This window comes from Lepisma saccharinum, chromosome 12 (assembly GCF_977018435.1).
Source record: "Lepisma saccharinum chromosome 12, izLepSacc3.1, whole genome shotgun sequence".
NCBI classification, from domain to species: domain Eukaryota; kingdom Metazoa; phylum Arthropoda; class Insecta; order Zygentoma; family Lepismatidae; genus Lepisma; species Lepisma saccharinum.
In genome coordinates, this window is record NC_139240.1 from 65,407,671 (window position 1) to 65,420,488 (window position 12,818).

The window sequence follows — 12,818 nt, forward strand, 5'->3', positions numbered from 1 at the left end:
TTTAAGAAAGAAAAAGAAAAAAGAAGCTCGCTCTCTCTCTCTTTTCTTTCTTTCCTTAGAGAGAGAGAGAGAGAGAGAGAGAGAGAGAGAGAGAGAGAGAGAGAGAGAGAGAGAGAGAGAGAGAGAGAGAGAGATAGCATATTGGTTAGCATGGATTAGTTTTTTTAAAAAGTGGGACATTTTGAATAATAAAAGGGCCCCGATAGGCTTCCATGTCACATCGGAAGTAAGGAAAGCAGCCGAGGTGGAACGGGAATTCTCCTTGGATTGGTAACGAGGGGAGGAAAAAGAAGGGGGAGGGATCTCTCGTGGTAGGGGAAGTACCACTCCGCTACGCGGTGCCATCTGCCCGCACGCTTCACTTTGACGGGAGTTGGGGCTCTCAACGGCCACTCCAGTTTACCGTAGCGGTGGTTTTAACATGTTTTATTGTGAGTTTTAAAGGTTTTTTTAGCAAATGCGGTTTTAATTCTGTATAGGTCAAGCACTATGAAGTGTTTTTAACCCAAACCTTTCACCCAGTATCCTTACATGACACTTCTCTGACATGGCTTGATATTCCGAGCCGAAAACGACAACCTGAGGAAGGAAGCAGTAAAGCTTCCGAAACGTCGTTCGCATAAGAATACATACTCACTTGCGTAAGTAGACCAATTTGAATACTTTAACGTATTTTGTTTTTTGAGAGAGAGAGAGAACCTCTTCTCTCCACTACCACCATTTGCTTAAAAAAATATACTCAATTACAAGATTTCCGTACAAAATTTGTAAAGTGTATACAGTACAACCCCAATTGTACGTTATTAGATTATACATTTTTCTACCAAGCAGACTTTACTGGGCTCAATACCATAACATTTTCCTAGCAGGGTTGTGAAAGGTCCTGGAACATTTTTCTAGCATAATTTAAATTTGGTCCAAGTTGCATATTGTTTCATTTCAATAGTGAACTTGGACTGAATCTAAATTGATCTGGAAAAAAGGTTCTTCACGGTCCAGAATCCATTTACGCTTGCTGATTTTCTCTCCCACACCGGAATTGAATTTTTCCTGGACCTAGTGGTAGTACAGTTTGCGAGGCATCTAGCTGCGACATGGGGGGAATAGCTGGAGCATGGTGTTGATCACATCACCTCCCTTTCTTTGTAATTAGTAGTATGCACTAGAATTTGAAAAATATGCCCTTATAACTAGACTGTTTCAAACATCAATATCTAACGTATGCTGAAATATTTCAACTCATAAAGGGCCCATAAAGTGAACTAAAAATAGTATGTATACGAAAATATTTCAGTATAAGTTTGAAACAGTCTAGTTATAAGGGCATATTTTTCAAATTCTAGTGCATACTACTAATTACAAAGAAAGGGGCAAAAGTTAACCCACAGTTGTGTTAGAACAATGAAAATTGAGAACATAGAGTGAAGACCTTATTGCAAGTTTTTCATGGTTCTGAAGCTGCATTCCATTTATAGCATAGAGGTGACAGAAATTGACCCCGGCCCCCCTTCCACCCCCATCCACTTTAGCAGGACATCCTGTTGCAAGCAAGCTCCAAAAATTCAAGAAAAAAGACGACCGTGTGCCTTCTCTCTGGTGAGTCACAGCATGTAAGCTTGAACGAAAACAGCATCATAAATACCAAGCATTTATTGCTTCTCTGTCAACTCAGGACTTGAACACCTGACATGGGCATGTTGGAAGGGGGAAGTTTGGAAAACACGATTGCAAAATATGTTCCCCGAAAGGACTGTCAGTGTTCCCATCTTAATATACAAATATAAGTGTGGCAAATCCTCGATAATTGTATCTAAAGCTGCATGGTGCATATCTGCACCAAATTACGACAAGGCACTTACTTTTTTCGTCCCATATCTGGGACAAATTTCAACTAAAGGTTAAAATGAACCTTAATTCAATTAGTTTCTTCATGATATGAATTTCTATATATTTATGGAACACATCACCCTTACCAAAAGAAATATGCTACGTCATAAAAATCCTGGCCCTAGTAATTAGCATATCAGCTCAGACACAGACACTGTCTTTGGAACCTGTGGAGCAAGATCGTGACTAACGGTAGAGAAGGGGAGAAAGCAAGTGGGTGGAGCAAAGCAGTGAACACTGCTGCAAATGGCTGGTAGCTGTAGCTGCATTTTTCCTCTGTGTACTCACTTCCCCTCTCATGAATTCATTGGTCGAACCCTCTCAAGTCCTACTTGCGCACAGGACTTGTTTTCCTTCGCTTGCTCCAGAGAGCTCCCACAAAGGGTACTAAGCTGGGAACCCAATTTGAACACTCTGCAGGGTTCAACATGACACCGGACCAGCCCAGAGTTGCATGAAGAGAGCTCATGACAGTACTTGTGGAGCACGTAAGTGGTACTAGCCGTTCAATGCAAATACAGTTGATCATTGGGATGGAACCAGTTTTAACCCTTTCCACACGGGTCGACTGGCATAGCTGATCCTTGACTGCAAAATTATATTGTGAATGAATGACTGGTTATATTCGCACCGCGTCTCTTGTGCATGTGTGTTGTAACAGTCTCTTTCAAATTCCAACCAGTAGATACTGCGTTTTGTTCGTTATAGAATTTTACATGTACACAAGTCGAATTAGTTGGCACCTTTGTTTATACTCTTGAGAATAGCACTGAAAAATTTACATGCACATTGTGGAAATATTTTACGAGGATTCCACTTTGAATTTCGCGGTTAGTGATGATTTTGATCAAAATTGGAAGTTAGGTTATTTTCATTAATTATGTATTATCTTATCAATACAAGTTCTCAGTAACTTTTATTCAATGGTATAATTTTTCCCTTCTAATTTCAAAAAATTGTTACACAAATGCAAGAAAATTTTAATTAAATGTAACATATTATACAGGGTTTCTATAAATTAGTTATACGAAAGTAACCATTAATTGTGAAGAAAGTGTACGTGTAACAGAAATGGTTTATACATCAATGAATACAGCATATCTTCAAGTTTATTGTCGCACGTCATTTGCTTCCAGTTGTTAGTTTCAGATGCCGCCACTGGAGGCGTGAGCGTTTGCTTATCTTCTCTAGTATTGCACCAGTCATCATGGACTGTCAGAAGCATATCATACCTGGACATGCTTGAGAATTATCTAATGCCACAATTTTGTGAAGGTATGGGTGCTGATTTCATTTTCCTCCGCATTTTCATAAAGAAGTAACCGCCTACCTCAATCGTGAAGTACAGACTTGGATTGATCATGTTGGAACGATTCCGTGGCCACCTCGTTCGCCTGATTTGGCCCCATGCATTTCTCTATCTGTGGTTTCATTAAAGAACGTGTGTCTGTTCCCCCCTCTTCCCAGCAACATCGACGAGCTGCGGGTCTGGATAACACAGGCAGCTGCGACAATCGATGCAGACATGCTTGAAATGGTTTAGCAGGAAATCGAATACTGCTGGGAAATTTGCCGTGTGATGAACACACATATTGAACGCTTGTAGAGAAAACTTGAACTTATGCTGTATTCATTGATGTATAAAACAGTAAAGTAAAAGTAAAGTGTTCCCCTGTGCATAGCACCACACCATGAAGGCGTATAGGGGGTGTGGGGGTAACGGTCCACACTTTCTTGATCCGGTCGTGAGTGGGGGTGATGTGATCAGCATCATGCCCCTGACCGCCTTTACCCCCCAGGGTTTCCCCCAGGTACCCATGTTATTCGACGCTGGGCGGGCGCCAGGGCCGCTTCCACCGTTAGAAAAGTTCCCGGATTTGAACCGGCCGGGGATCGAACCCGGGACCTTGAGCATGGTAGTCAGATGCGTTACCGACTGAGCCACCGCGGCCACCTAAAACAGTTCTGTTACAAACACACTTTCTTCACAATTACGGTTACCTTTGTGTAACTAATTTATAGAAACCCTGTATATCTGTGAAAACAGGACGTGTTGTAGATTTCAGAAAAAAAGACAACAGTCTCCTTGGGAAAAACACTGTATTTTCAGGCTCATCCATTCCTGGCATTCGCAATGCATTACTTCCCATTTGATGTTATTAAAATCAATTTGATCAATGCCAATCTCTGCTGTGAGCCATCCCATTTAGACTGTTGTTCATAATGGGTTTTCTGTCTCAATGACAATCTCACATCTCACTTAACTTGTGAAAATATATTGCTTGCATCATATCTCACAGCCTAATGTGCAAGAAAATAGGAAATGAAACAGCGATTGTACCAAGTGCTACCTGTGATGGGAGAAAAAAAATAATTCACCACTGTGAAAAGCATTAGCTCATGCACTAGTGTTATCAGCTGAGCCCATTCCTACAACATCTACACAATTTCAGATTTACACAACGTAGAGTAGACACACGAGAACATGAGCACAAAACATGATAGTTTATAAGGTACAGCAACATGCAACAGCCAAAGTACAACTCCACACATGTATCACAGTTTCAAGTAACATAAAATGCATACTTTAAGTCTAAAGGCTGTTTAGATCAAATTACAGAGTTCCATAGTAAAACAGTGTCTAAATGAAACGTCCTCGATTTCAAATTATTAATTTTGAGGAAACTATTCGACAGAGCCTTGCAGTTTCCAGCATCATGTAAAGCAACTCAAAAAGTTTTTTTAGGTGCTGAGTAATTCGCAACGATGACGACAGCACAAGAGAGAGCACAGTGCATGGTGTGGTATGCAATTTGCCAATAATTTATTATATCCTGTGCAGGCCAGGGTGTCTGCAATTTTGTAAAAACAAAATTCCACAACTTTTTGAGGTTTTCCAGACAAAGAACGAAAATTTTCTAGGCCAAGTCATAAGGACAATTCATACATTTAAACATGTGTAAGAATGTTTTAGAACAACACCATACTTAAAATCCCACTTAATCAAAGTTCTTAGAATATTCACTTCATATGTTAAAATTAATAACGAGAAGGGAAACTGAGCAGATACTGACTATTAGAGAGGGGCAGCAGGGGTGAGATTTTACATAATGCTTGACATGTATTGGCTAATCATTAATAAATAATTGTTTCTAATAAAAAAATCACAGTTCTAGCATAATAAATAATTACAGTAAATTTAGTAATACATGTATTAATCCTAATCTTTACCAAACCCAATCCAAAAATTGTAACAAAAGTGGTACAATCCAATAATAAATTACTGTAGTACATTTCTGCCTCCTAGAGTATTTAACTTGAAATTTCTATTAAAACTCAGTGTACATAAAACTGAAGTATAATTTGAACACAATAAATTCAAAATTGCTTGTCCCTTGTTTCTGTGTTGAGAAACCTTCTTCTAGAGCATTACTAAAAAAATTATTGATTCTTCCAGAAAAACAGTAAATTTCCCCCTGACATTTCCAATAAAAGTAAATTGCCTGACTTCCCAGGATTTCCAGACTGGTAGATACTGCAAGTGTAGTACTAAGCATGCGCACATACTCCCAGCATCCCTTGAACAGAAGCAGACACCATTTTGAGGCACGTTGTCAGGTCAGTTATCCAGTTCTTGGCAGTAGCAGAAATTCATTGCCAGATTTGTGAAGTACGGCCCCAATGCAATGAGTGATAGCAAAGTGCGGAGATGGATGAGAATGTTCAAGGATGGACGGGAGACTGTGCATGATCAGCCACGCTCAGGACTGACGTCTGTAATCAGCGATGATTTGGTGCATGCAGTAGATGCCAGAATCCATGCAAACAGACGATTCACAATTTCCATGCTGTCATCGCAATTTCCACAAGTATCGAGAAGGTCAGTGCTGTCCAAAATCATGTCTGACACGTTGGACTTCAGGAAATTGTGCTCTCAATGGGTTCCGAGGAACACAAAAAGAGTAGATTGGTGGTGTTTGGCTAGTGAACTTCATGCTGCAAGAGACAATAAACTCAGATGTCTGACCTTGAAGAAACTGCAGCATGCAATCCAGACTTTCCGATGAATTTTCAAATCTAATTCTTGGCCATTCAGTACTGCTTAAAAAGCATATTATATACTCCATTTGATGTTTGTGCATATTTATCATATACAAAATTAGTCTTCGCTGTAATTGAGTGAAACAAGAGTGATCCATGCTGATAGGTGAAAGAGAGAATTTTGTTTTTGGTATGGTGATCCTACACTAACACTGAAATTCACTAAAATACTGTCGTTACTCATTTATAATGCACTTTATTTTTCAAATTTTTTACCCCCAAAAACTGATGCACTGAATAATTCGGACAGCCAAAATGAAACCACGCATGTTTACTATGCCACTGTGCATAACATGTACATATCAACAGGCAAATACAAATTACCAGATTGGATTTCTTTAGTAATATTATTTTTTAAAAAACACTATAAAAATGAAATGTCCATTTCCCATGATTTTTTAACTCTGTATTGGAGCATTTTGAGACATGGAGAAAAACAGCACTGTTCTCGAGCCAGATGCAACTCCCGTCACATGGGATGCTTGTCAGCAGTATATATCGGGCAAGAAATAATAGAAAATAACTTCCTGAGTTCTGCAAAGCCAAAACATAATATTGATGTCACTTTCTTCTACTACAGAACGAACAAGGTGGTTACAGAAGTGAAAGCATTGGGATGCTATACACGGTGGAGGGAAAGGGGAGAGGTGGCATGGGTTGGTGACTCATTGTATGCACAAGATGATATTCTCCTTTTGGTCCACATAGCAAGAGGTGACTCATTGAATAGGTATGATGTCATTCGCTCTTGATCAGCAAAGCAACAACTGTGCGCATTATGTACGATATATAATTGTTTGTCGCTTTTTCTCATCAAAAACCTGAGTGCGCATTATACACGTGTGTGGCAAGACACGAAATTAATGGTGGACATATCCGTATCTTGATTCTCAAATCACAATTCCAAATTAAAAGCTGATGAAATAATTAAAGTGCGTGTATCACTTACTAAGTGAAGAAAATGTTATGCTAGGAAGACTCAAGCCACAGAGTGCAGAAGAGAGAGATTTCGGACAAAGAATTACCACTAAAGACTACAGCCAGAGAGTAGTTGAGTCATAATAATGAGGTTTTATTTCCTGCATTCAGGATTACGAAAATATCCTACGGCTCTTCACATCTTACCTCAAAATTTCTAAAGTCCACTTCCTGAAGGGTATTAGTACTTTCATGCAATTGCCTGCGGAATTGTTTCTGAGCTGTCCACCATGTCCTTTATCCGTTTCACGGCTTCGAATGCTGAATCCACGTTATTTTGACGTTTTTCTCCCCTGGCCTGTTCTGGTTCCGTATAACTGCAATTGTTAACATACTGGCCTACCATCTTATGCATTTTTTTTAAAAGTATATCTGGGCAAAAACACACCGCATACACTCCAAAATATACTAGGGCTGAGCAGATGCCGATTGGCCGATACCGTGGTATCGGTAAGTACCAGTTGAATTTTCTACACCGATACAATCTGATACCAATTATTTTGAGCAGCTAGAGTGGCCAAGAGAAAACTCATTTAAGATTTGTTTTTTTCAAAGGTTCGTTCATCCTTCCTTGTGACAGGTTGGGGTCATGCACAGGAATTCTATGTATATTTCAGAGAAATCATGCACCCTCCTGGGAAGCAGATGACGAGATCAAAGGCAGGACTAAAGTAAAGTGCTGCACTCAAATGTGACATTGAAGGCATCGGTCGTCAATGCTGTTTGGAAATAAAAGAAACCATTCATTGCCAATCCTTGCTTGAAAACTCATAGGGTAAGAATGTGTACATTTTCAAAATCAGCATATTATCACGCTGGGCTCATTTGGGTGTTCTTGGGAAAGGGATGTATGTCGCTGTGGGAGGGAGAGTTTTGTATTTTTTCCTTGTGCTCTGCCCTATGACTGCTGGCCGATACAGACACTGCAGTGACTTGTTTTTATTGCAAATGACAAGAGAATAATGGACAGCAGAAAATATACAGAGCCAGCCAAATGAGCATTAAATATATATATCTGTATTTGTTTATATTTTTACATCGTTTTCCTCCCTCTCCAGGTTAATCCAAACGACAAGCATGTTTTTTTACATGAAATTGGGAATCATGAAATTAAACAGAGACACTTATTGTACTCTTTTTCGGTTTAACTGCAACACTTTAAAAAGGCTTGCAACATTTCAAAAACAACTTGTTCTTTTTGCACCTTATGGGTTGGAAAGAAGTTTACGTAAAACGGCACAAGACATTTAAAAGTGCTATAATGCTACTACATGAGAATAATTTGGGAGTTATTTAATGTTATTAATAGAACGTGATGTGATGAGTTTTATGACTTGGTAACTAGCCTTTGTTATTTTATACTGGAATTATACAAGTATCGGTATCGGTTGGAATCGGTCAGGGTACCAGTATCAGCTCAGCCCTAAAATATACATCACTAGTTTTAGTATAACATTACAGCATCTGCACTCACTAAGTTCAAAGTCTCCAATTTACTAAAACAAGAAGCACCCAATGCCTTATTATCATTAAAAAACTGAGGATACATCTGTTTTTCTTTGTTACTGACTGTAATTGATTTGGTTTTGTGCAGTGACATGCTTAAATCTTTTACCTCACCTTCTGGCTTACTGCAACTATCATAACAGAACTCTTCTGTTTCTCTAATTTATTGAAACAATAAATATTCTTCTCCCACCATAGTCTTCATATACATAATGGAAGTTGTGCATTTGCAGTGAAAACAAAATGAGAAAAGTACATTGTGGCTGTCTATTTTACCAAGCTGTTGAACAACCAACAAAGAAAGCTTTGCTCTAGTGAAAATAATGGTTCTCAATAAAGCTTAGCTTAATTTCTCTTACATGTACGTATTGCTTGCATTGTACAATTATTTCTCTCATAGTCTACGGTTGTTACAAGCATAAAAACACAGTTTTCATTGTGACGTTTCAACACACAGGCTCCCTTCATCAGACATTTATTTTTAGTATGATTAAAGATACAGTTATAACAATGGATTTTTTTAAACAAAAAAGAAACCATTATACAATGGAGTTTGTCAATGTTACATTGTTGTAATACAGCAACTTAACTGTGAAACAAGCAGTCTGTTTTATTATTATTCTAAGTGAAAGTTTGTTTCCACATTTTTTAAAAATTATAAATCCCAAATCTCATCAGGCAATTCAAAATCATTCATTTCTTTTACAAAGATTCTTGATGTCTTCCGTTACATTAAATTTTAAAGATGATGGCCTACTCAACTTGTGAAAAAGAAATCTCCATAGTGGGTCTTATGTTAACATTTTCATTATTTCATTTATTCCAGTGTTCTGCAATGAACGAAGCTTCCCAGACATTCAAATCTATGTTTCCAGTCACTCTTATCAAAACCCTTCTGAAAGGGCTGTCGCAGAGAAGGTGACACAGATTTTTTCCTGGCTTGGCAACACTGCCTATGGTTTCGGAACTAGACACGTCGTGTAGGATGACTCATTCTGATTCCGTAGCAAGTTGTCACATGATGCGAAACCATGTTAGTGAGCAGCTGTGTTGATTTACGTGGAACGGGTTTCGTTTACCCCTCCAGGTTTTTGTGTATAACATTGCTTGTCCCGATGAGTATTCAAGATGAACAGTGACATGCCATAAAATTTTGTTGGCGTTTAGGGAAAAGTGCTGCGGAAACATATGCAATGTTTCAACAGGCATATGCCGATCAAGACAGACTGAGTAGAGCCACAGTATTACCAAGGAGTCATTGAAACACTGTGCCAGCACGTAGCAAAAAAGAGGCTGCATTTGAAGAACTCCTTCATATTGCACCACGATAACGCACACCCGCATACCGCGAGGGCTTTTCAGGATTACGCAACGAAGAGAAAAATTGAAATTTTCCCACATTCAGCATACAGCCCGGACCTTGCACCCTGCGACTTTTGGCTATTTCCACTTTTAAAGGCCGCTTTACGTGGTCGTCATTTCATGACGAACAAAGAAGTGATCACCGCAGCGCAAGTTTTCTTTAGTTTGATACCTGACGACGAATTTTCAAAGACATTCGCAAATTGGCAGGAGCATATGGATGCTTGCTTAGCTATCAATGGTGCCTATTTTGAAAAAGATGTACGTCTACTCGATATGGCTGATTCTGAAAAAAAATTTGGCGGTTTGTAAATTTTTTGTTTCATTTTAATGATTCTTGGAGGGGTCCATCTACATGCTTGTCCTTTTAACTGCTACGCAGTCACGACTTTTTGACCTATTGCGCTCATTTTGGTCTCAATCGGCAGCTAATGAACCAAATTTTCACACTAGTACATTTTCTAGCCAATGGAGGTCGCCGTTTTCCTATACAGGAATTAGTCTCACCTTCTCTGCGACAGCCTTTGTATTTTTAATCATATGCTTCTCCTTGATGATGTGAGCTCACAAACAAGTTCATGCATTTCAATTTATGATGTCCAAATCGTGTTCGTGCCATTTTCCTTGATGTTTGTCCTACACAATCCCTTGAACATGAACAACTTATATTATACAGAGTGTTCCGTTCAAATCTCCCTAATTTCAATTAATTACTGTGAACGAAATACGATGAATTGTGAAATAACTGTAAGACCAAATGAAAGGTCAGATTTTCAATTTTTGTTTTCATGACTTGAAGTTGTCTGGTTTGCTCACTACGCAGCGCCACGGTCGCATAAATAAAAATGGTGACTGTTCAACAACGCACGCAGGCAGTGGTGGTATGGCATGCTGAGACAAAATCTGTGATTGCAACGCAACGAAATTTCAGACGAGCGTACGGAGGAGTTGCACCTGATGCTAAATCAATTAGGCTGCGGTTTAGTAAGTTTCTAACAACCAGCAGTGTCCTAAAACAATCTGATGGAGCTCGCAATTGTGTGTTGGAGGAAAAGGTGGAAGAAATTCGAGCGGGGTTTCAGAGAAGCCCGAGTAAATCCATCCACCAGGCATCTAGGCAATTTGTGTGTTTGCAACTCCAGTGAATAACACCCCAGAGTTATGAACCTGCATACGTGATACGTGCAACAGTAATAGGGGACATGTTGGAGAGAACATGGCAAGAAGTTGAATACAGACTGGATATTGTTCATGCTAACAATGGGGCACATGTGGAGGTGTATTAGTGTGTGGAAAATAAAACTTAAAAAGAGTTTTTCTTCAATTCTCTGAAATTTCATTGCTCTATCATTCATTTCCTTTTCTACGATTAATTGAAATTAGGGAGATTTGAATGGAACATCATGGGTGATCTAAAACAATTTTGAAATAATTTTATATGAGAATCCCTTGTGTTAAAAAAGTCACAACAAAAAACATGTTTTTATGCTTGTAACAACCGTAGACTAAGGGAGAAATAAAGGTTAGCTTGTCTGAAATATTAACATGTGCTTTGTTTAATTTCTATGATAATCCGCCTCCATTCAGCTTGCATCATGATTAACTATTTACTAGACTGGTAATGCATGTTGCTGTACACAAACCACTCAGTGGGTCTCTGGCACACCGTGCCATTGTTTTGCCACTGAGCTACTGAGCCAGCCTGGCATCGTCTGATTTTTCGCTGTCGCTGTTTACCTGTGTGGAATCATCTCCAGTGTGTGCCAAATCTTCATGTACAAACTACTCACCATGGAATTCCATAGTTCATGTACAGAGTAAGTCAAAAAGAATTAAACAACTTCACAGTTACTATATATGATAGAAAATCAAAGAAGGCATCAATATAAAGAAAAACTGTGGAAGTTTTCTTTCCACTTGGTGTACTTATGCTGCTTTGCCACTGTTCTGCTAGGATCGCTAGTGTGGCAAAATGATGAGTGACTAACAGAAGGATTATAACACCATTAAGCCTTGTTTCCATGATATGAAAAACTCAATATGCTGACCAAGGCAGAAATTTATTTTATTATAAAACATAAACTAAATGTAACATTTCAATCTTCTAGCAAGGTCTTCTTCAGACTCTGTACCAAGTACAAAACAGGATGATATATATACAAAAAAATCACTCCCCTTCAGACACAAGATTATTAGAACGATAATAGTAATCATCTTGTAATTCTAATAATCTTGTGTCTGAGGGGGAGTGATTTTTTTGATTATATATATACACAAGGGTTGGATAAAAAGTAATGGCAACACTGCTGTCCCGTGAAAGGGGTGAGTCACAGTGCCACAAGCGTTTCGTGGCTGATAAAGGAATGTCAGCCGAGGAAGTATAGTGAGTGGCAGCGATTGTATGTTATTCAGTCAAAAACAGCAGTGCTCTGAAGCAGAGGACGAGAGTGCAAGCACCCTAACAATATGTTTAGGCAAGAAGAACAACGTCTCTCAGGCAGACGGTCAACGCAGCCTACTTCTGCACCTTCTTGCAACACCACCTTCGTCTCGCATTAAGAAGGAAGTGACGGCACGGTGTCCCATCATCCTGTTTGACAATGCAAGGTGTCACACTGCGAACAATGTGACGGCGCTCCTGCATAACTGGTAGTGGGAGGTACTGGAACATCCGCCGTATTCACCGGTATAAGACCGTGTGATTACGACCGTTTTGTCAAAATGAAGGAACCACTGGGCGGGAAGTACTACGACACGCGCGAAGCCATCATACGTGCTATAGAGCGGTCACTGCGCGACATCGACAGAGATGGACACGCTGACGGTGTACGACGCCTTCCATACGTGTGACAGAAGATCGTAGAGATGAGGGGCGATTACTTTGAAGGAATGTAACACGTGCTCCTCTGCCAATACAGTCAAGTACCAATTATACCAGTGTTGCCATTACTTTTTATCCAACCCTTGTATCTTCCTGTTTTGTA

General features: G+C 39.3%; 1 protein-coding gene across 3 annotated transcripts in view; it reads right to left on the bottom strand.

The window, feature by feature from the left end:
- The window catches only part of LOC145996179 (uncharacterized), a 76,394-nt gene that overhangs the window by 5,231 nt on the left and 58,345 nt on the right, over nucleotides 1-12,818 (bottom strand). The window contains exon 18 of one of the 3 annotated variants that reach the window (XM_083132537.1): nucleotides 7,114-7,283. The exons of the other annotated variants lie outside the window; for them this stretch is intronic. Within the exon in view, the coding sequence (XP_082988663.1) occupies nucleotides 7,157-7,283 (127 nt within the window). The 3' untranslated portion in view covers nucleotides 7,114-7,156. The remainder of the gene's footprint in view (nucleotides 1-7,113; nucleotides 7,284-12,818) is intronic. 3 annotated transcript variants of the gene reach the window in all.